Source organism: Hibiscus syriacus, unplaced genomic scaffold (assembly GCF_006381635.1).
Source record: "Hibiscus syriacus cultivar Baekdansim isolate YM2019G1 unplaced genomic scaffold, ASM638163v2 tig00109923_pilon, whole genome shotgun sequence".
In the NCBI taxonomy this organism is placed as follows: Eukaryota; Viridiplantae; Streptophyta; class Magnoliopsida; order Malvales; family Malvaceae; genus Hibiscus; species Hibiscus syriacus.
The window spans coordinates 251,506-272,462 of record NW_024062529.1 but is presented as its reverse complement, the minus strand read 5'-3'; the positions used below and the strand labels follow the sequence as shown (position 1 = coordinate 272,462).

The following is a 20,957-nucleotide window of genomic DNA, read 5'->3' as shown; positions in this document are numbered from 1 at the left end:
CATAGAAATTAAACCCTAGAAAACTGCCCCCAACATGCTTCCCTAGGCCGTCGTCCATGTGGCACATGTGTTGGGCCGGCTCTGCTGAGATGACACTATCAAACATTGGATAAATTGTCAGGCTTGGAGAGTGGAGACGGGAAAGAGGTGGTTGCTGCTCCGGGTGGTGCAGCTGGGATCCCGTAAACCTGAGGATTGGTGCGGAAATCTTGTCGGCCTTTAGCTCTTCCAAAGAAGAAACATCCAGCACCAAGTAATATGCAGAAGAAAATGAGTGGCAGAGAGATGACTATAACCATACCCATCTTGAACGTCAACTCTTCCCAAAATTTACGTGTCTGTAAAAATTCTGATTTGTTTTATCTGAAAGAGGATTCGGGTTTGGCTTCTTAAATAATGCAGAGGCTTCTAGTTCTGTCCAGGGTGGCGTTGATGAGGAGGGCCATAGCTACAGGGAAGGGACCCTTTTAAAGTATTTTTTCCCCAACAGTCTTCAGCTCAACTTTTCAAGTCTGCAACAGCTAATTTTCTTTTTGGTTCCAGGAAAGTAAATTAATAATTAAGAAGAAACTATTTCAAAGTAATCAGCAAACAAAAGGTGGACGTGCCGGAGTAGTTATCGGGTATGATTAGGGCTGAGCAACGAAATCGAGAAAATCGAAAAATCGACACGAATCGAGTAAAACGATTCGGTTTTCGATTCGGTTTAAAGGCTTCATTTTTTGATTCGGCTCGATTCGGGTTTTCCATATGAACCATTTGTTCCATATTGAACCGAATAGGCAATTTTTGTAAAAAAATTATAGTTTCAAGTGATTTTTTTATTGAAAAATCGATAAACCGAACCGAAAAATTCAAACCGTTAAAAAAACCGAACCGAACCAAAAAAATCGGTTTCGGTTTTTTCGGTTTTTTAACTATTCGATTTCGGTTTCGGTTTAAATATTGAAAATCCGTTTATTTCGGTTCGGTTCAATTTTTGGTAAAAAATCAAACCGAACCAAACCGAATACACCCCTAGGTATAACTATAAATCATGTGGGCTCTGCCCGCGCAGGTTCGAATCCTGCCGTTCACGCCAATTCTTTTATCTATTCTTAAATGACGAACCTGCATTTTGCAATATGCAGTTGGCCCACCAATTTTAACATCTAACGTTTCATTGTTGATCTCATATAAAACCAAAGAAAAGTCTTAGACTCCAGGGAATTTTATCCAACCCCAGAACTGTGACAAATTCGTTAGTCTCAATCTGATATTGCTACGGACTCATCATATAATTACTAATTCTTTGAAATTATCCTCTTTAGATATTTATATATTCGGATTTGAGCAACAAGATCTGCGGGGTATACTTGTTGTCAATGACTAAGAAAGAATGTGCTCTGCATAACATATTCAATCCCCATCTGAAAACCACTGTAGGGAGAGAAGGGGTAGTGCATTTTCTGGTGGGATCGATTACGGATCAGGAACTTGTAGGGTCCAGATCCAACCTGGTTTGGAGAGTTATCTGTATTCAACTATTTATTTTGTATCGAAATGACATGGACAATAACCAGTTGTGTATGTTACTTTCAAGGTGAACCCTGTTTTTGAACGTTTACTGCAAGTTGGATATGGCGGAGTTTATTTATATATATGAAATGAAAGTCTGTCAAGCCAACAGATTTAGGTGGCTAGCTTGACCTATACTTCCATTCTATAATCCATCCTAATTATGTCATTTCAATACATGATACATAATATAATATAATTAGGGATGAATCGAGGAGTATTAGGAGATGTAATAGCACTCTAGAAATTTTAAATTCTCAAATAGTAGGCCTTTTCTTTATATTTTCTATCGTTGATATAATTTTGCACATTGAAATTTCGTAATTTTGCACCCCTAAATTTCTAATATAACTTCTTAAGTTATCACCATCGACATAAAATCTTGTATCAATTCCTGAATATAATATAATATAATATACACGTAACAGAATGTTCCTAAGAATAGGATGGAGTCAGTCATGTACAAAGGTTCCCACAACAACCCAATTTTCGCATGTAACTTCACATGTCAAATTACCAAGTATTTTAATGAACAAAACATTTGTTATCATTCTCAAAAACTTAATTGTTAGCTTACAAACAAGAGCCAAAAAGAGACTTTTAATCTTAAAATACATCTATAAAGACAAAAAAATAGACATTATTGTACATTTCAGTATATGATGAAGTTTACAATATTGTTATACGTATATTACAAAACAACTCAGTATAGAAATGATAGTTTCTAGCACAACAAAGTGGGGGGAGTGGAAGAAACAGCATAAATTCTCTGTTTTCTGACATTTTGATATGATATTATAGCAGGCATGGAACAAACAATTCTCACCTTCCTTCTCCAATGCTCTCCTTGAACTCTGTAATATTTCTTGGGGAGAGTATTGGTTGATTATCCGCCCCAGAAATAGTCTTGTTCTTACTCTTGATGTCGCTGTTGCTATGATCGGATGCAATGGATGTTTGTGTTTCTTCATCCACAAAGGTGCCTGTTATATCTTGGAAATCCCAGTCAGTTATATAACTTGGTTTTGTTGTAACATTGTTCACTTCAATATTTCCTGCAAGCATACCGACGACACGGGACATAGGCGGCCGCATTGATGGTGATGCCTGAGTGCATAAAAGTGCCACCCCTATCATTCGAAAAGCTTCATTTTCGTCGAACTCTGCTAATGTTGGATCAACCAGGCTCAATGGTTGGTTATTTTCATGCAATGTCCATGCCTAGAGACATTGTAGGAACAAATTAATAATAATCATATTTAATAATGTTCTCAAACAAATAGTGCTGCAAAAGGGAAAGACGTGCTTCTGGATTACCCATTCAAGAAGATAAATTCTGTCATTTTCTAAGGTATTATATGAGTTTGGTCTACCACTCATGACCTCCAAAATAACAACACCAAAGCCAAAAACATCGACTTTCTCTGTAAGATGCCCACGCATTGCATACTCCGGTGCCAGGTAGCCACTTCAAGATAATTACATGGCATTGGTGAATATGTTCAGTGATAAAACTACTAAATCTAGCAATTTGGGAATAGAAATTACATGATACTAAGGCTGAACCCATGAACAAAAAGGTTGAAAGGTCTTACATGGTTCCGGCAGCACGAGTAGTGACATGTGTTTTCTTGTCATCATAAAGCTTTGCCAATCCAAAATCAGATATCTTTGGGCAGAGCTCTTCATCAAGCAAAATATTGCTTGCCTTGACGTCCCTATGAACAATCCTTGGCCTAGACTCCTCATGAAGATAAGCTAGCCCTCTTGCGGTTGATAAGCAGATATTGAAGCGGGTTGGCCAATCAAGATGCAGGACATTTTTTCCTGCATTTTAGTGCAACAAGTCTCATACAATTGTTCATTAATCAACAAAGAATGAAGAGCATCAAAATTAGTATATTAGGTTGTCCGCATACCCCAAAGTGCCTGATCAAGGCTTTTGTTCACAAGGTACTCATAAACAAGAAGACGCCTATTTCCTCCGATACAGCACCCATATAGTTTGACAAGATTACGATGTTGCACTGCTGATATGGTAGCTATCTCAGTAACAAATTGTTCTTTCCCCTGGTTTGATGCTACTGAAAGTTGTTTCACAGCTACAACTCTTCCATCAGAAAGTGTACCCTAAAGCATAATACGATTTAGTAAAATTGTGTGATAAATCATTATCCCTCGGTAATCTCATCATCCTATGGGAAGAAAGTCAGCATGCTAAAAAAGGTTAGACATTGTTTACCTTGTACACTGGTCCAAACCCCCCTTCTCCTAATTTCTGTGAAGGACTGAAGTCTTCGGTGGCAGCTTTTAACTCTGAATAACTAAATGTGTTTGGCCTAGGGCTGATGCCAAGAAGCACTGTAGAGTCAAGTAAGGCAATTAGTAACCCGTATAAAAAAAACCTTCTCTAATATATCCAATTATCATAATTAGATATTACTTTAAAAATCTTTATGAACTTTGCTAAGCATTCCCGTTTAAAGGCAGAAGATTTTTTCTGGTAATGGGGTCTTTTCATATGAACTAATCCACTGAAATTGAACAGAGATGAAAAGATGCACCTTTTTTTCTGATATATGATGAATACTCATACAATATTTTATGATAAATCTAACTCACTTACCCTCCTCATCGTCATCTTCTCTCCTTCTTTTCACATAAACAATTACAAATAAAAGTATCAAAGCCAATGCCACAACTGGGACTGTAACACAGCAATTAATGCTGTGTGGTTCTTCCCTTTAGGATTGCTTGGTGGTATTCCACTGACGGTTGGTATGAAATCTGAGGAACAGAATAGATGTATTAGAAAGAGAAAACAGAAGATAAGCATATGAAGGATATATAACATGGGGATTCAAAAGTGTTTAAGGTGTCTTACTTGGAACAACACTAATTGCTGAAATGGCTGGACCATAAGTACCATCTTCGGGTGTGCCAGTAGTCCCCTTACCAGCCCAAAACAGGTGAACTTCAAGATGGTTCTCAGTTACATTAGTAGTGAAGTTCCTAGTTATTGCTCTATTGACACCACCAGCCTCGTTTGCTATATCAAAATCCCTTAATCGTCGGGTTCCCTAATGAAGCATTGATGAGATATTATAGCAATATGTACTTCTTAGCGTAAAATCATGTGAACTAAATTGTGATCGTAGAAACACAGCAAACAGGAGGAATGGAATGAATTATATACAGCTTATAATGGTAATAATTTCTACATCAAATGAAATATTACCTGGATATAAACATCAAAAACACGCCTTCCTAGACTCCTCCAGGACTGTGAGGAACGCTCTGGAAAGCCTGTCTCCGCAAAGAACAATCTTACTGTATAGGGTCCATTCTGAAGGCCTAGGCCATAGTATCTAAGTGATCCAGGGGATAGCCTTGAAGTCTGATACAGTGCCGGATTGTTGGTATCTCTCACTTGTCCTAAGAAGTTTTGCACAAACTGTTGAATTCGTCCTTCTGCAAACAAGCCTGCATTGCTAACTGCCCATCTCCGTGCACTGGTTACATTAAATGTTGCTGGGCCAAGTGAGCTATTATCTGCCTCAAATGATATCCCATCATATAGCATCGCTCCTCCACCACACTTGATTGAAAAGTTTGCATCTGCCAATGACGACATTGAAATACGTTAGCAAATTGATAAGCATTGGTCTTGATTAAATCTTTGAATTAAGATCTCAACAACAGATAATGGCTCCAAAGTTTTAGCTAGTACATCGTGGAGCATTTCTAAAGCATGGGAAGCTTCTTTGAAGGCATTCTAATCCTGGTAACGCCTGAGGAATTTCAAAACAATTTTCTGATTAGGAACATTAAAAGAATACATTGCATAACAAAGAAAATAGCAAGCATTTCTTTTCATATAGGTAAAAGAATCCTTTCAAGAAAGTTTAGGAGAAGGGAAAATCAGGTGCTGAGAGATGATAACTCACCTTATGATTGTGCTGTTAAGTGTGAAGTTGTTGGCCACAAGGTTCCTACATAAAATTCCATGAAACTGGCTCTTATTGGTATTGATTTGCAACCGATTACTTTTTTACAGTGTGATATTAACAATAAGAAAGTAGGCTCCACTTGAGCACCAAAAGAGCCATAAGCTACAAAGCGGTGTTAAAATTAGAAAGCACAGGTAAGTGAAGGAAGTTTACTGGTTTAAGATACATACAGTTGTAAGCCTGAGTTCACCCAAGAAGGCAAGTTTCCTGATAGAAAATTGTATGATAAATCTCTGCATAGAGAAGTATATTAGCAGAAAGTATGGAGTATGAATATATTGCCAGAATCAGGAGAATTTAACTGCTTTTTCTATTTGGTCGTTCACTAAATGGAGATGCTGGCTATGGTTAATATCAGATGGTGGACATTTCAAACTAACATCATATCAAATAAGTTAGTGAGAATGACTTACATGGTTTGAAGAGTTTCACTCTTCTGGCTGGGAATGGAACCTGATAGACTGTTATTTCCAAGAAACCTGACCATTTCAGTAGCATGAAAGAGATGACCAATGTCAAGCGAAAACTACATGTCTTAAGCGGAGATTTTCTACCATGGAAGAGGATGGTTTTCATTTTATTTTTTTTGTTGCTTACAAGTATCTGAGAGAATTCATATTGAATAGAGCACTTGGAATTTGACCTGTTAAGTTGTTGAAACTCAAATCCCTGGAACAAAAAGAAGTTAGAAACATGAGGCAAGCAAATATCGTAAATTACTGAAGCAGTTAAATTTTAGATAAAACTTACAGCTTTTGTAAAGATTGTAATTCCGTGATATCAGAAGGCAAACTACCAGTAAGCAAGACATTTCTCAGAACCCTATAGGAAATGAAAAGAAAGGAAAAATAAATATCTTAATTCCAATCCCATAAATTTAGATAAAAATATTCTATCTTTTTCCAAAAATGAAAACAGATGAATACAAGGAAAGTGTAGTTAACTCACAAGTCGGTCAAGTTCTTTAGATTTGTTATGAAATTGAGAGAAGAACTCCCATTGTATATATCCCCAATTCGCCTACATGATATACGAGCATAAAAAACAATTGTGTGTATATGAACATGCGGACAAAGGGAGAGAGTTCAATGGTAGCTATCAGGAAAGCAAGATATATCTACTTACAAAGAAGTCAATGAGGTTAAATTTCCAAGACTGGATGGTATTGGACCTTCAAGAGAGTTCCCTTCAAATCTCCTATATAAACATTCGACAGACTAGTCAAACTGATGAAAAATCTAGGCAAAGCTATCCATCTTGATGTTGGATTCGAAGAGAACTTGTATTAAGATATGTTTTTGATGAATTACATACAATGTCGTAAGCTGTCAAGTTACCAAAAAAGTCGGGTATTTTGCCTGTGAATGCATTATCAGATGCCCACCTGAAATTCAACAGAGCTTACCGTTGTTATGGTAAGGTAAGGTTGGAAGGACTCGAAGAGAGAAAAGGTAATAAGCATCGGGAAGGGTCTTTCATACACTGTTCGCAGTTCTTTAAGGTTAGCAAATGTTGAGGGAATCTCACCACTCAATCCACAACTGTTAATGTATCTGCCAAATTCATAAACCAAATGTTGTTCTAATTTCAAGGGTAACCTGTAAACACAATCACATACGTCCCATACAAAGAACTAAAGAAAGTTAGAACTTACAGTTCTCCAAGTTCGACTAAATCACCAAGTTCTGGAGGAAGTGTACCAGAGATATTATTATTACCCAAAGACCTGCATGATATTGATCCAGACATAATTTTTTGAGAAACATGAAAGAAACCCGAGAAAATGTTTGCTTAACAACAGAACTAATTTATCCTTTATAATAGTGACAAAAAGAATTTGTTGAGAGTTCCTTCAATTCTTACAGCAGATATAGCTTCTTGCAATTTGCAAGCTCCTTTGGAATGGGTCCAGTGATATTATTTTGTGCAATTGACCTATACAAAGTAAAATAAATAAATAATAATCCAAAGAAAGGTGTATTCTTGAATATAAGAAATTAACAAACAGTAATAGTGAAAAAATTGAAAAATATACATAAAAATCAGGGAATATAATGCTTTCTTATTCCAGTATGTCAAAAGAACCATTGTCTGTCATATATAAAGCAGAGTGGACTTGACACTTTACTGATACACCTTCATTTCAAATTAGCCGTCTCGCAGGACAAGGAATTAGATTAAATTTGAGTTCCTCTAGTCATTGGTTACAAAGATAATTAAGATAACCTCATATTTAAACCTACTTCTCATGTTGGTTCAACTTTTCATTTCTCGGACATGGTATGGAAATATGATCCTCCACGGACTCTTTAAATATATGAAAAATAGTTTTAAAAAATTAAAGCGTCGAACACATATACAAATCCAAAATCGTATTGAGTCAAAGTGAAGTATCAGATTAGCAATTACATGTATGGGACTAGGAGGTTCATGAAGAAACCAATTAGACTAGGTAGTGTCGAACCATAAAAAAGCAGCCTATACATGTTATGCATTTCTATGATGCTGTTAATTCTTCAAAATGTTATTTTAGAACTTTTTCTTAAGGCCTGAAAACCAACAAAGACAAATAATGTCTACCAAAAATGAAATGCTTTTATCAGATTACATCGAGTACTCACAGTAACCCTAATCTAGACAAATTTCCAAGGAATGGTGGCAAAGGACCAGCGAAGAAGTTTCTATCAATCTTCCTGCATCACCAAACAATATAAACGATTAGAATCAGTTACTGAAAAACTAATCATTTTCCATAACTAAAAGCATACTGTAACCATATTAAAATCTGTATTCATTTGGAAAATATTGAAAATCACAAAATGATTGTTGGCTTATCAATATCAAAGGTGAGAATAAGAGCATGCTTACAAGAAATCCAGATAAGGAAATTCCAAAAGCTCCTCTGGTATCACTCCTCGTATATCTAGACCGAATACCCTCCTGATAAAAGTGTTTAAAAGCATGTAAAAGAATTAGTACAAACGATATTATAATTAGACTTCTCACAAAGGCCATTGATAATGAAGTTTTTTTGCTGCCTATAAACCTTAAAAACCATATGCTTATTTTTAACTGCTATACTATAATAATTGTAATGGCTTAAAAAATATTGCAGAAGCGTGATAGAGCAGGAAGCATACAGGCTACTGATGTGGCAAACAGTGCTATCGTTGAAAGAACAATCACATCTGATACCAGGGTTATTGGCAGGATCCTCAAACACAGAAAAACTTGTGGTGAGAGCAGTTCCAGTGCATGGCTCTCCGCTGATGTTCCATGTATCCGGTGCTTGTATATTCCATCTTTGGAAGATTGTGTTCAATGCCCTCACTGTTTTCCCATTCATAAAATAGTTGGTGAAAACAAAAATTCATATTAGGAGATTACAGTTATCCCAAAAATAAAAAATAAAAAATAACTGAACAGAGAAGAGGAAACAATTTTCCATTTAATCATTCATTCCATACTAAAATAGATATTGGCATTTTGTCAAACATGTACCAGAGTTGCGTCAAAGTCAAAACCGATCATAATCACTACCGCTTTTCCCCCATAATCAATTACGAGTTCATTGTTCCATATGTATATATATTGATCGGAACAAGTTTGTCCGTTGGTGGTTTACTCTTTTTGGTTTGGGGGAGAGCCGCAGCCGGTCGAGACTCGACCGTGAACTGGGATTGATCAGTATGAGAAGAGTTTCTATCTTTTGCCACTCTCTCTCACACAGTGTTCATCTTCTTCTACCTCCATTCCCTCCTAAAATTCGTGTGTTCTTTCATTTTTTTTACCCATTCTTCAACACGACCGCATCTCTCCGTCCAAACCAGAACTGCCAAAGACCGACGAGACACAGGGAGGGAGGGAGAAATAAAGTACCTTCAGAAGGAACGGTGGTTGCGTTCTGGGCATTAACGGATTGGCTGAACAAAAAGAAAACAACCCAGAAGAAGAAGTATAACAAGCAGTTTGAAGAAGAGAGCGGTGGCTTCATTGAAGTCATGGTTTTTCCTTTCATCACAGAAAGGTTATCGGGTTTGGGCGTACGGCTGCTTATCGTCACCAGCCACAGCTTAAAGATCTACTCAAGTGGCGTTGTTGTAAAACATGATTGCTGCAGGCTGGAATGATACTAATCAAAGTCCACTTACATTAACATGCGTTGACTTTTGATTCAATAGTTAATCTTAATTAGAGTGCTCTTGAATACTTAATCAATTAGGAAGGTTATGACAAGAAAGTAAAAGATATGGTAGAAGAAATGCTGTTTCTGGTTGACTCTTTGGTTTCTTTAGTGGTTTTAAAGAGGAGGACGATGCTCTGATACCACTAATAGAGGGGATGAATACCAGGGGAGAATCTACAGATAATACTGTAACAGGTATGCTATGCCAAAACAAAGGCCTCTATAGCCATAGAAGGCACTGTCTGTTAGTTACAGCATTTCTCCATAGATTTTACTAATATACATTCTTCTACTAGGATCCCATTTCCAAAGAACTCACGGGAGATCTATTTACATACCTTTAAGACTTCAGAAAGAAGAAGAGAATTGTTTAGAAACTCATGATTTAAAAACACGATTTTTATTTAAGGCTAAGTTCTGCCATTTACAATCCACACTATCTCCTTTTATCCACACAAGGAGACTATTACCACCTAAAAATATCTTACACAGAAATTACATTGGATTCCAGACAAAGTCTGGTGCTCACTAAAGTAATTAAAGCACTCCAGTACAATAATAATTAAAACACTCATTATATTATTAAAGTACTACAGCGATATGTTACTGTAGTCAGTCGATTCATCTGAAGTGATATTTAGCTCAATGATTCTGTCTTCCTTTTCCTGATTTCTTCTGTAGCATTCCAACTGATACGCTTCATGCCATGCTTCTGGGTCCATTTCCATCTTATCATTTTCTGGTGCTGGGACAGGATCTGTCTGTTTTGATAATGGATGTTCTGGTGGTTGTGATGACTCACCTCTTTTACTGGCAACACTATTGATCCACGGATATTCTTGAGACCATTCTGATGGATCTAGGACCATCTCTTTGAATGCTTTAAGGGCCTCCATTATTGATTTGTAATATGGAGTCAGAAGTGAAGAGTCACTAGGCCAAGTGTCCCATGGTGCATCAACATTAGGAGGGGGCCAGACTTCAATTGGAATTTGTCTGTTTATCTGGCACAAGTATCTTTGAAGATCTCTGTATTGTTGATTGAGGTTTCTGACATCATCAGGGTAGATTCGATGTATCCAAGCTGTCGGGTAATGTGCCAAGTTGCTTTGCAGCTCCATGTTGCAGGAAATAATGTGGTTTGTAGAAGACGATCAGGATATATTATCCTGGAATTTTCTGTGCTTCTGTGTTCACCATTTCAAGCCATTGGGGTAGAGGATAGAACCATTCCAAAATGACAAAAAGATTTTTTAGTTCAGGATGGATCATACATAACTCTGGTTGAGCTTTTCCTCTAATGGCTTTGTCAAGAAAATACTGAAGGTCTTCTAAGTGGAATTGGATGGCTACATGGTGTATATGTGTAAAATACCATAATAACCATTTTAACTCGTCTGGTACTTCAGTAAATTCAAAAGGAATTGGGTGAATAAATGGATAATCAGGATGAAGTCCATGAGGTTTGAGAAAAAGACCTCGATAGAACCTAAAAAGTTCTAACTGGTATTCAAAGATCATATCTCGGGCTTTGGAATGAAATGTTCCTTCTATTACCAGTCTATAAACTTCAGGAGGAAATTCTGGGTTTAGATTTGGAGGAATGGAAAAAGCTTTTTCTGGTTGAGTCTTTGGTTTCTTTGGTGGTTTTGAAGAGGAGGAGGACGATGCTCTGTACATCATAATTTTATGGATTTGGTTTTGTGGTGGTCTAGACAAAAGATCTGCAAGAACATTAGTTTTACCTTTGATGTGTTTGCAGTCGAATGAATATTTTGAAAACCATTCTGCCCATCTGAGAAGTTGAGGATTTGGAATCACCTTTTGCTTGAACTTTAGCATCTGAGGGAATGATGACATATCCATTTCAACTAAGAAATGATATCCAATGAGATGGAATTCAAACTTAGTTATGCCTTTTTTTACTACAAGGATCTCCTTGAAAGTGGAGTGATAATGGATTTCTGCATCTGAAAATCTTCCACTTTTGTATCCGCAAACATACCGCTTCTGATCTTTTTCTTCCAGTTGAACAGCTCCCCAGTATTTGTCACTAGCATCTGTCTGGAGTATCATTTTTCCATCTGAAGGGATCTGTAATGGTGGTAATTGTTGAAGCTTTTCTTTGAGTACCTTCACCGCCTTAGTTTGAACGTCTTTCCATGGAGGAGGATCTTTTTTGAGCATTTTTCTCATAGGATTAGTATACTTTGAGATTTTAGGAATGAAATCTCGTAAGTAGTTTACAATCCCCAATAATTGCAAAATTTGTTTCTTTGTAAAATCCTTCTCTGGAAATTTGAGCAATTCCTGAGCAATATGAGGTCCTGGTTGATATTGTCCTTTTTTGAGATTCATCCCCAGGAACTAGATCTCCTGTTGACAAATCTGCATCTTCTTTTCTGATAACATAATCCCGTATTGTAGAACAAGTTGTTTAAACTTTTCCAACAATTTGAGATGGGATTCTTCATCTGGACTATATAAAAGAATATCATCAATATAAATAAGATCATTTTCCATAACAGGCTGAAAGATTTTAATCATTGCCTTCTGGAACAGTGATGGGGCAGTTTTGAGTCCAAATGGCATAACCTTCCACTGGTAGTGATGATTAGGAATGCAGAACCCCGTTTTGCGCCTGTCTGATGGGTTTATTCCCATTTGCCAAAAACCTGATTTAAGATCAAATTTTGAAAAAATCTGGGCTCTGGCTAGGCTTAAGAATAGTGCATTTCTGTTGGGCAGTGGGAACTTATCATCTTGTAGAAACTGATTAAGTGGCTGGTAATTTATGACCAACCTGAGCTTTCCTCGTGCTTGTTCTGACCTTTTGTTGACATAAAATGCTTCACATGCCCACTGTGAGTCTGATGGTTCAATCAATCCTTGTTGCAAGAGATCAACACATTCTGATTCTGCTAGCTTCTGGTGTTCAGGATTCATCCCTGAATGACTAGCTTTCGTTGGATTGATATCTTCATTCTTCTTGAAAGGTAGCTGGATAAAGAACTCCGAATTTCTCCATAATGGATGGTCACATTTGGATAGGAATTCCTCATGTGATTCTGCACAAGCTTTGACTTTGAGTTCTTCTACAACTCCATTGATTCTTTGCTTAGTCTCCAATAAGTATAACCTGGAAATTTCCACAAATGGTTTAAACATTTGTTTATATTTAAGACCATTAGGTAGAATTCTCAAATGTTTTGCCTTGGTATATAGGTTAAAACCTACAACCAAATCTTTTCCAGGTAATTGTGAACCTAGAACTGTGGTTGTTACCGCACATCCTGGAAAGAATTGAATAGTTATATGCTTGCTGATGAGTGTGTGGCAAATGTCTGATCTGCTGCTGAATTGAAATATCTGGTATGAGGTTTCCACCATTATGGGGGAAGGACTTCTGGATTCATGATTGTCTCCGCTGCTCCAGTGTCAATAAAAGCAATCACTGAGATAGGCTTTTCATATTTCCCCAGGTAGACAGTTGCTGGAACATGTGGTATAGGAACCGCTGAAACTATTGAGGAACTGATTTTGCTTTGAAACATAAAGATTCCTTATGTTTCAGAAAACTCATCTTCTGAAGAATCTATAAGGTTTTGTATTGCAAAAAGAGTCTGATCAGTTGGTTCTTCATCAATAGAGAAAAGGGATTCAACATCATCATCTTCCCTTATCTTGATTCCTGTTTTCTCCTAGATCTGCTGGATCATCTTGGAGCTCTTCTTGTTTTTGGGACAATTCTTTGCAAAATGTCCTTTCTGACCACAAACATAGCATTTTGAAGATTTTACACCTGTGACTTTCTTGTTTCTCAAATATCTCCATTTCTTTTTCCCTTTTTTAGGAATGAATGGATATTGAGAATATTTTTTGGAATACTTCTTGCCCCTGGTACGAGGTTTACAATGACATGTTTGAGATGGTTTACACTTAATAGTAAAACCTTTCTCCTTGCAAGCCTGATCTAGCTCTCTGGTTCCCGTCATGTAGTCTTTAATTATCTTCTTTCTGTCACAAAGTTCTTCAACTGAAATAAAAGTTTCTTGTTGTATTTCACCAACAGTCAACTGCAAAATATATTTTCTTTATTGTTGAAGATGTCTGTGGATAGCATTCTGTACCAACTCTGGGATTGAAGCTAAGATGCCATGTTTCAAGCTTGGTTCTGCTCCCAAAGCATAGAAAAGCTTTGTCATTATGCTGAAATGTGTCTCCAGATCTTTCTTCTTGTAAGAACAGCATTTTCTTTTGAAAAACTCTTTTCTTTTAAGAGTTTTGATATCATCTGGGTTTCCAAGAAAACAATTATGCATTACTCTGATGACTGTTGCGAAATCCTGTTGAACAAGAAATTGCATTTGATCTCCTTGGGGTATGGGCATCCACCAATCTCTGAGAACTCTAGTGAATCTAGATACAAATTCAGTGAGGATATCATAGTTACTGTCTCTGGTCAACTTCTGGGTTTCCATCCAAGAGTGAAATTCTTGGAATCTTTGAGACCATCTGGAAACAAGAATATCATCTAGTGTGAACACATATCTTCCTCCACCTACCGCAGACGGTTGTCTGGCTGTAGAGGTTTCTGCATCCATTGGACTTCCTGATTCAGAGACATCTGATTTTTCTTCAGGTTGATTTGTAGTGGCCATAATGAGATCATCTGAAGAGGCATATGAACTTTCTGAACTTTCATTATCAGAAACCTCTTCAGATGTTGCTTCTTGATAGCTGACAGCAGCTATCTTTGGAATAACAGCTTCTTGATACTTCTTTAGAAAGGAAGTCAAAGGATTCTGTTGTTCTTGTTGGATCATCAAGGCCTTTGAGAATTTTGGGGAAGGATCATCTTCTTCTTCTTTTTTCTTCCCTTTATCTCTTTATCTTTTCTTCTCAGCTTCTTGTTTTTTGATTTGCTGGTAGAGTTCATAAGTTGTTGGCTTTTTCTTCTCAGCACTGAAAGAGGGAAAAATAATCCCTGTGAAGGTATTGTATGACCTTTGGTTGATGGAAATATAGAGAAAGATTGTGGTTCCGGCCCTGTTCTTCCAAACAAATAGAAAAATTCATCTTCTTTTTGTTGTTGAGGAACTTGTCATGTTTCTTCAAGGATTCTGATATGTTCTTTCAGCTTTTGGATTTCTTTCTCCTTTTGTTCAAAGTGGAGAAATAAATCTTGCCCTGGAGAAGCTGTTTGCCTTTCGACTTGTTGTAATCTCCTGTGAAGTAGAACAATCAGTTCATTGGCAATTTTGGTGTTGGCATCCACCTTAGACTCCATTTGAGAGAGTTTAGAATCCATCTGTGAAATCTTTGAATCATTTTCTTTAAGGTTGAATTTTTTGCTAAAGTATTTTCACTTTGCCAATTGAGGGTTGCTTCTGCAGCACTGATATTTTCACCAGCAAGTGGATTTTGGATTTTTGGGGTATGTCTGTAGTTTGTTTTGGTGAATTCTTCCAAAGGAGGAAATTTGTATCATAAGTAGGATCGAAGGTTGAAACATACAGACAGCAGCAATTGGTTGAGGGTGTGGTTAGATTCTTTTTGATCCATTTCTGAATCTTTTTGTAACATGGTTGAACAAGGATTACTGAATTTGGTGGTGGTTTTGGGTGAGGAGATGGTTGAAAGGTTTGGTTCTGATTTTTCATAGAAGGGATTTTGGAAGAATAATCAACAAGGAATTGGTACTTTCCATTGTCTTCTCCCAAGGGTCCAACAGAGGGATCTCCTTGCATATACCTCTGGTATAGGTCGGAGTGAGAAGATTTTTTCTTTTTGTTCATCTTCTTGTGAGGATTATAGGATGAGTGAGAGTTTCCTTCTAGCCATGATGCTAGATCTGCTTGCCTACAGGATTTGCAAGAACAATCCATATCAAATGGGCTATGATCAATGACTGGATCTCGCTGCATGTAAATAGGCCTTCCTGCTGGATCAAATTTCTCGACATATTGGCTTTCAAAGCTGGGCTTACATAAATCACAGTAGCAATCTGGATCGTCTTTATCATGAGCCTCCCTGGGATCACCTGTAGGTAACATCATCAGCTGTGTGGGGAAAACTGATGGTGTTGCTGGACCTTTTAAATGACTGTGGTCGAATCTGATCTCCGTAGCTCTACCTTCTCTGGAAAGGATCTGGTTGTTGGTGGATCTGATTGGTTGATTCTTCTCATGAATCTACTCATAATTTGTCACCCATCTTTCTGGTAATAGCTGGATCAGTTTTTTCAGGAAATCTGTCTAGGAACATGAACACAGTGTGGTTGTTCTTGAGTGTTAACTGAGATAAGGAGAGAGTCTCCTGTACCTGATCCATTGAATTTGAAAGCATGGTCCTGGATTCTGTAAACAATCTGGTAGTGAAGGGTAGCAATGATAGAAGATTTTATCTGTGGTGCTCCCACTATATGGATTTGAACCTTCAAAACATCCATTAGATTCGGATCTGCAAGAGCCATGGTAAAGTTTGGGAATAAAGTTACCATAACTAGACCATTGTTCATTGTTGCTTCAACTGTACCAATACAAGCATCTTGGTACTTCAGATATCTTGTGTCAAGTAGAGCAATCCTAGCCACAACTGGCTTGCCTTCTGTGCCATGATAATTCAAAGCTAAACGAATAACTCCAAAATGGATATGGGAATAACCAACTTCCATCCATATTCCTGGAAAATCTGAAGGAATTTCCAATGTCACGAACTGTTCCGTAGCACTTCCAGTAATAAAGTGTTTGTCAAAACGAGAGGATTGGACATACTCTTTTACACTCTTAGGTGAGGAGTGAATAAGAGTTTTATACTTTTAATAGGGGAGAAAGAGGACTTCTTATAAGCAAATATGGATTTACAAGAGGAAGTTCAGTAGGTTGAACTTTCTCATCTTCTGAATAATTACTTCATATAGAGAAGAGATTTATGTAAGCCCAGCTTTGAAAGCCAATATGTCGAGAAATTTGATCTCCTTGGGGTATGGACATCCACCGATCTCTGAGAACTCCAGTGAATCTAGATACAAATTCTGTGAGGATATCATAGTTACTGTCTCTGGTCAACTTCTGGGTTTCCATCCAAGAGTGAAATTCTTAGAATATTTGAGACCATCTGGAAACAGGAATATCATCTAGTGTGAACACATATCTTCCTCCACCTACCGCAGACGGTTGTCTGGCTGTAGAGGTTTCTGCATCCATTGGACTTCCTGATTCAGAGACATCTGATTTTTCTTCAGGTTGATTTGTAGTGGCCATAATGAGATCATCTGAAGAGGCATATGAACTTTCTGAACTTTCATTATCAGAAACTTCTTCAGACGTTGCTTCTTGATGGCTGACAGTAGCTATCTTTGGAATAACAGCTTCTTGATACTCCTTTAGAAAGGAAGTCAAAGGATTCTGATGTTCTTGTTGGATCATCAAGGCCTTTGAGAATTTTGGGGAAGGATCATCTTTTTTTTTTTCTTCCCTTTATCTCTTTCTCTTTCCTTCTCAGCTTCTTGTTTTTTGATTTGCTGGTAGAGTTCATAAGTTGTTGGCTTTTTCTTCTCAGCACTGAGAGAGGGAAAAAATAATCCCTGTGAAGGTGTTATATGACCTTTGGTTGACGGGAATATAAGAAAGATTGTGGTTCCGGCCCTGTTCTTCCAAACAAAGAGAAATGTTCATATTCTTTTTGTGGTTGAGGAACTTGTCCTGTTTCTTCAAGGATTCTGATATGTTCTTTCAGCTTTTGGATTTCTTTCTCCTTTTGTTCAAAGTGGAGAAATAAATCTTGCCCTGGAGAAGTTGTTTGCCTTTCGACTTGTTGTAATCTCCTATGAAGTAGAACAATCAGTTCATTGGCAATTTTGGTGTTGGCATCCACCTTAGACAATATTTGAGAGAGTTTAGAATCCATCTGTGAAATCTTTGAATCAATTTTCTTTAAGGTTGAATTTTGTGCTAAAGCATTTTTACTTTGCCAATTGAGGGTTGCTTCTGCAGCACTGATATTTTCACCAGCAAGTAGATTTTGGATTTTTGGGGTATGTCTGTAGTTTGTTTTGGTGAATTCTTCCAAAGGAGGAAATTCTGTATCATAAGTAGGATCAGAAGGTTGAAACATACATACAGCAGTAATTGGTTGAGGGTGTGGTTCAGGATTCTTTTTGATCCATTTCTGAATATTTTTGTAACATGGTTGAACAAGGATTCCTGAATTTGGTGGTGGTTTTGGGTGAGGAGATGGTTGAAAGGTTTGGTTCTGATTTTTCATAGAAGGGATTTTGGAAGAATAATCAACAAGGAATTGGTACTTTCCATTGTCTTCTCCCAAGGGTCCAACAGAGGGATCTCTTGCATATACCTCTGGTATAGGTCGGAGTGAGAAGATTTTATCTTTTTGTTCATCTTCTTGTGAGGATTATAGGATGAGTGAGAGTTTCCTTCTAGCCATAATGCTAGATCTGCTTGCCTACAGGATTTGCAAGAACAATCCATATCAAATGGGCTATGACCAGTGACAATAACTATGATATCCTCACAGAATTTGTATCTAGATTCACTGGAGTTCTCAGAGATTGGTGGATGTCCATACCCCAAGGAGATCAAATATAATTTCTTGTTCAACAGGATTTCGCAACAGTCATCAGAGTAGTGCACAATTGTTTTCTTGGAAACCCAGATGATATCAAAACTCTTAAAAGAAAAGAGTTTTTCAAAAGAAAATGCTGCTCTTACAAGAAGAAAGATCTGGAGAAATATTTCAGCATAATGACAAAGCTTTTCTATGCTTTGGGAGCAGAACCAAGCTTGAAACATACCATCTTAGCTTCAATCCCAGAGTTGGTACATAATGCTATCCACAGACATCTTTAACAACAAAGAAATGACATTTTGCAAAGAATTGTCCCAAAAACAAGAAGAGCTCCAAGATGATCCAGCAGATCCAGGAGAAAACATGAATCAAGATAAGGGAAGATGATGATGTTGAATCCCTTTTCTCTATTGATGAAGAACCAACTGATCAGACTCTTTTTGCAATACAAAACCTTATAGATTCTTCAGAAGATGAGTTTTCTGAAACAGAGGGAATCTTTATGTTTCAAAGCAAAATCAGTTCCTCAATAGTTTCAGCGGTTCCTATACCACATGTTCCAGCAACTGTCTACCTGGGGAAATATGAAAAGCCTATCTCAGTGATTGCTTTTATTGACACTGGAGCAGCAGAGACAATCATGAATCCAGAAGTCCTTCCCCCAGAATAGTGGAAACCTCATACCAGATATTTCAATTCAGCAGCAGATCAGACATTTGCCACACACCTCATCAGCAAGCCTATAACTATTCAATTCTTTCCAGGATGTGCGGTAACAACCACAGTTCTAGGTTCACAATTACCTGGAAAAGATTTAGTTGTAGGTTTTGACCTATATACCAAGGCAAAACATTTGAGAATTCTACCTAATGGTCTTAAATATAAACAAATGTTTAAACCATTTGTGGAAATTTCCAGGTTATACTTATTGGAGACTAAGCAAAGAATCAATGGAGCTATAGAAGAACTCAAAGTCAAAGCTTGTGCAGAATCACATGAGGAATTCCTATCCAAATGTGACCATCCATTATGGAGAAATTCGGAGTTCTTTATCCAGCTACCTTTCAAGAAGAATGAAGATATCAATCCAACGAAAGCTAGTCATTCAGGGATGAATCCTGAACACTAGAAGCTAGCAGAATCAGAATGTGTTGATCTCTTGCAACAAGGATTGATTGAACCATCAGACTCACAGTGGGCATGTGAAGCATTTTATGTCAACAAAAGGTCAGAACAAGCACGAGGAAAGCTCAGGTTGGTCATAAATTACCAGCCACTTAATCAGTTTCTATAAGATGATAAGTTCCCACTGCCCAACAGAAATGCACTATTCTCAAGCCTAGCCAGAGCCCAGATTTTTTCAAAATTTGATCTTAAAGCAGGTTTTTAGCAAATGGGAATAAACCCATCAGGCAGGCCCAAGACGGGGTTCTGCATTCCTAATCATCACTACCAGTGGAAGGTTATGCCATTTGGACTCAAAACTGTCCCATCACTGTTCCAGAAGGCAATGATTAAAATCTTTCATCCTGTTATGGAAAATGCTCTTATTTATATTGATGATATTCTTTTATATAGTCCAGATGAAGAATCCCATCTCAAATTGTTGGAAAAGTTTAAACAACTTATTCTACAATACGGGATTATGTTATCAGAAAAGAAGATGCAGATTTGTCAACAGGAGATCCAGTTCATGGGGATGAATCTCAAAAAAGGACAATATCATCCAGGACCTCATATTGCTCAGGAATTGCTCAAATTCCAGAGAAGGATTTTACAAAGAAACAAATTTTGCAATTCTTGGGGATTGTAAACTACTTACGAGATTTCATTCCTAAAATCTCAAAGTATACTAATCCTCTGAGAAAAATGCTCAAAAAAGATCCTCCTCCATGGAAAGACGTTCAAACTAAGGCGGTGAAGGTACTCAAAGAAAAGCTTCAACAATTACCACCACTGCAGATCCCTTCAGATGGAAAAATGATACTCCAGACAGATACTAGTGACAAATACTGGGGAGCTATTCTACTGGAAGAAAAAGATCAGAAGTAGTATGTTTGAGGATACAAAAGTGGAAGATTTTCAGATGCAGAAATCCATTATCACTCCACTTTCAAGGAGATCATTACAGTAAAAAAAGGCATAACTAAGTTTGAATTCCATCTCATTGGATATCATTTCTTAGTTGAAATGGATATGTCATCATTCCCTCAGATGCTGAAGTTCAAGCAAAAGGTGATTCCAAATCCTTAACTTCTCAGATGGGCAGAATGGTTTTCAAAATATTCTTTCGACTACAAACACATCAAAGGTAAAACTAATGTTCTTGCAGATCTTTTGTCTAGACCACCACAAAACCAAATCCATAAAACTATGATGTACAGAGCATCGTCCTCCTCCTCTTCAAAACCACCAAAGAAACCAAAGACTCAACCAGAAAAAGCTTTTTCCATTCCTCCAAATCTAAACCCAGAATTTCCTCCTGAAGTTTATAGACTGGTAATAGAAGAACATTTCATTCCAAAGCCCGAGATATGATCTTTGAATACCAGTTAGAACTTTTTAGGTTCTATGGAGGTCTTTTTCTCAAACCTCGTGGACTTCATCCTGATTAT

At 37.3% G+C, this 20,957-nt stretch overlaps 1 protein-coding gene and 1 pseudogene across 1 annotated transcript; both read right to left on the bottom strand.

Moving 5' to 3' along the window:
• Window positions 1-2: 2 nt before the first annotated feature.
• LOC120210288 lies at window positions 3-440 on the bottom strand. Its single transcript, XM_039209053.1, has one exon. The coding sequence runs from the start codon at window positions 303-305 to the stop codon at window positions 99-101; it is 207 nt and encodes a 68-aa protein (XP_039064984.1). The 5' UTR covers window positions 306-440; the 3' UTR covers window positions 3-98.
• A 1,738-nt stretch (window positions 441-2,178) lies between these two features.
• LOC120210314 lies at window positions 2,179-9,622 on the bottom strand (annotated as a pseudogene).
• Window positions 9,623-20,957: the final 11,335 nt, after the last annotated feature.

Excerpts from the sequence above, each read along its gene's own strand:
- LOC120210288 (XM_039209053.1), bottom strand. The coding sequence starts at position 305 with ATGGGTATGGTTATAGTCATCTCTCTGCCACTCATTTTCTTCTGCATA.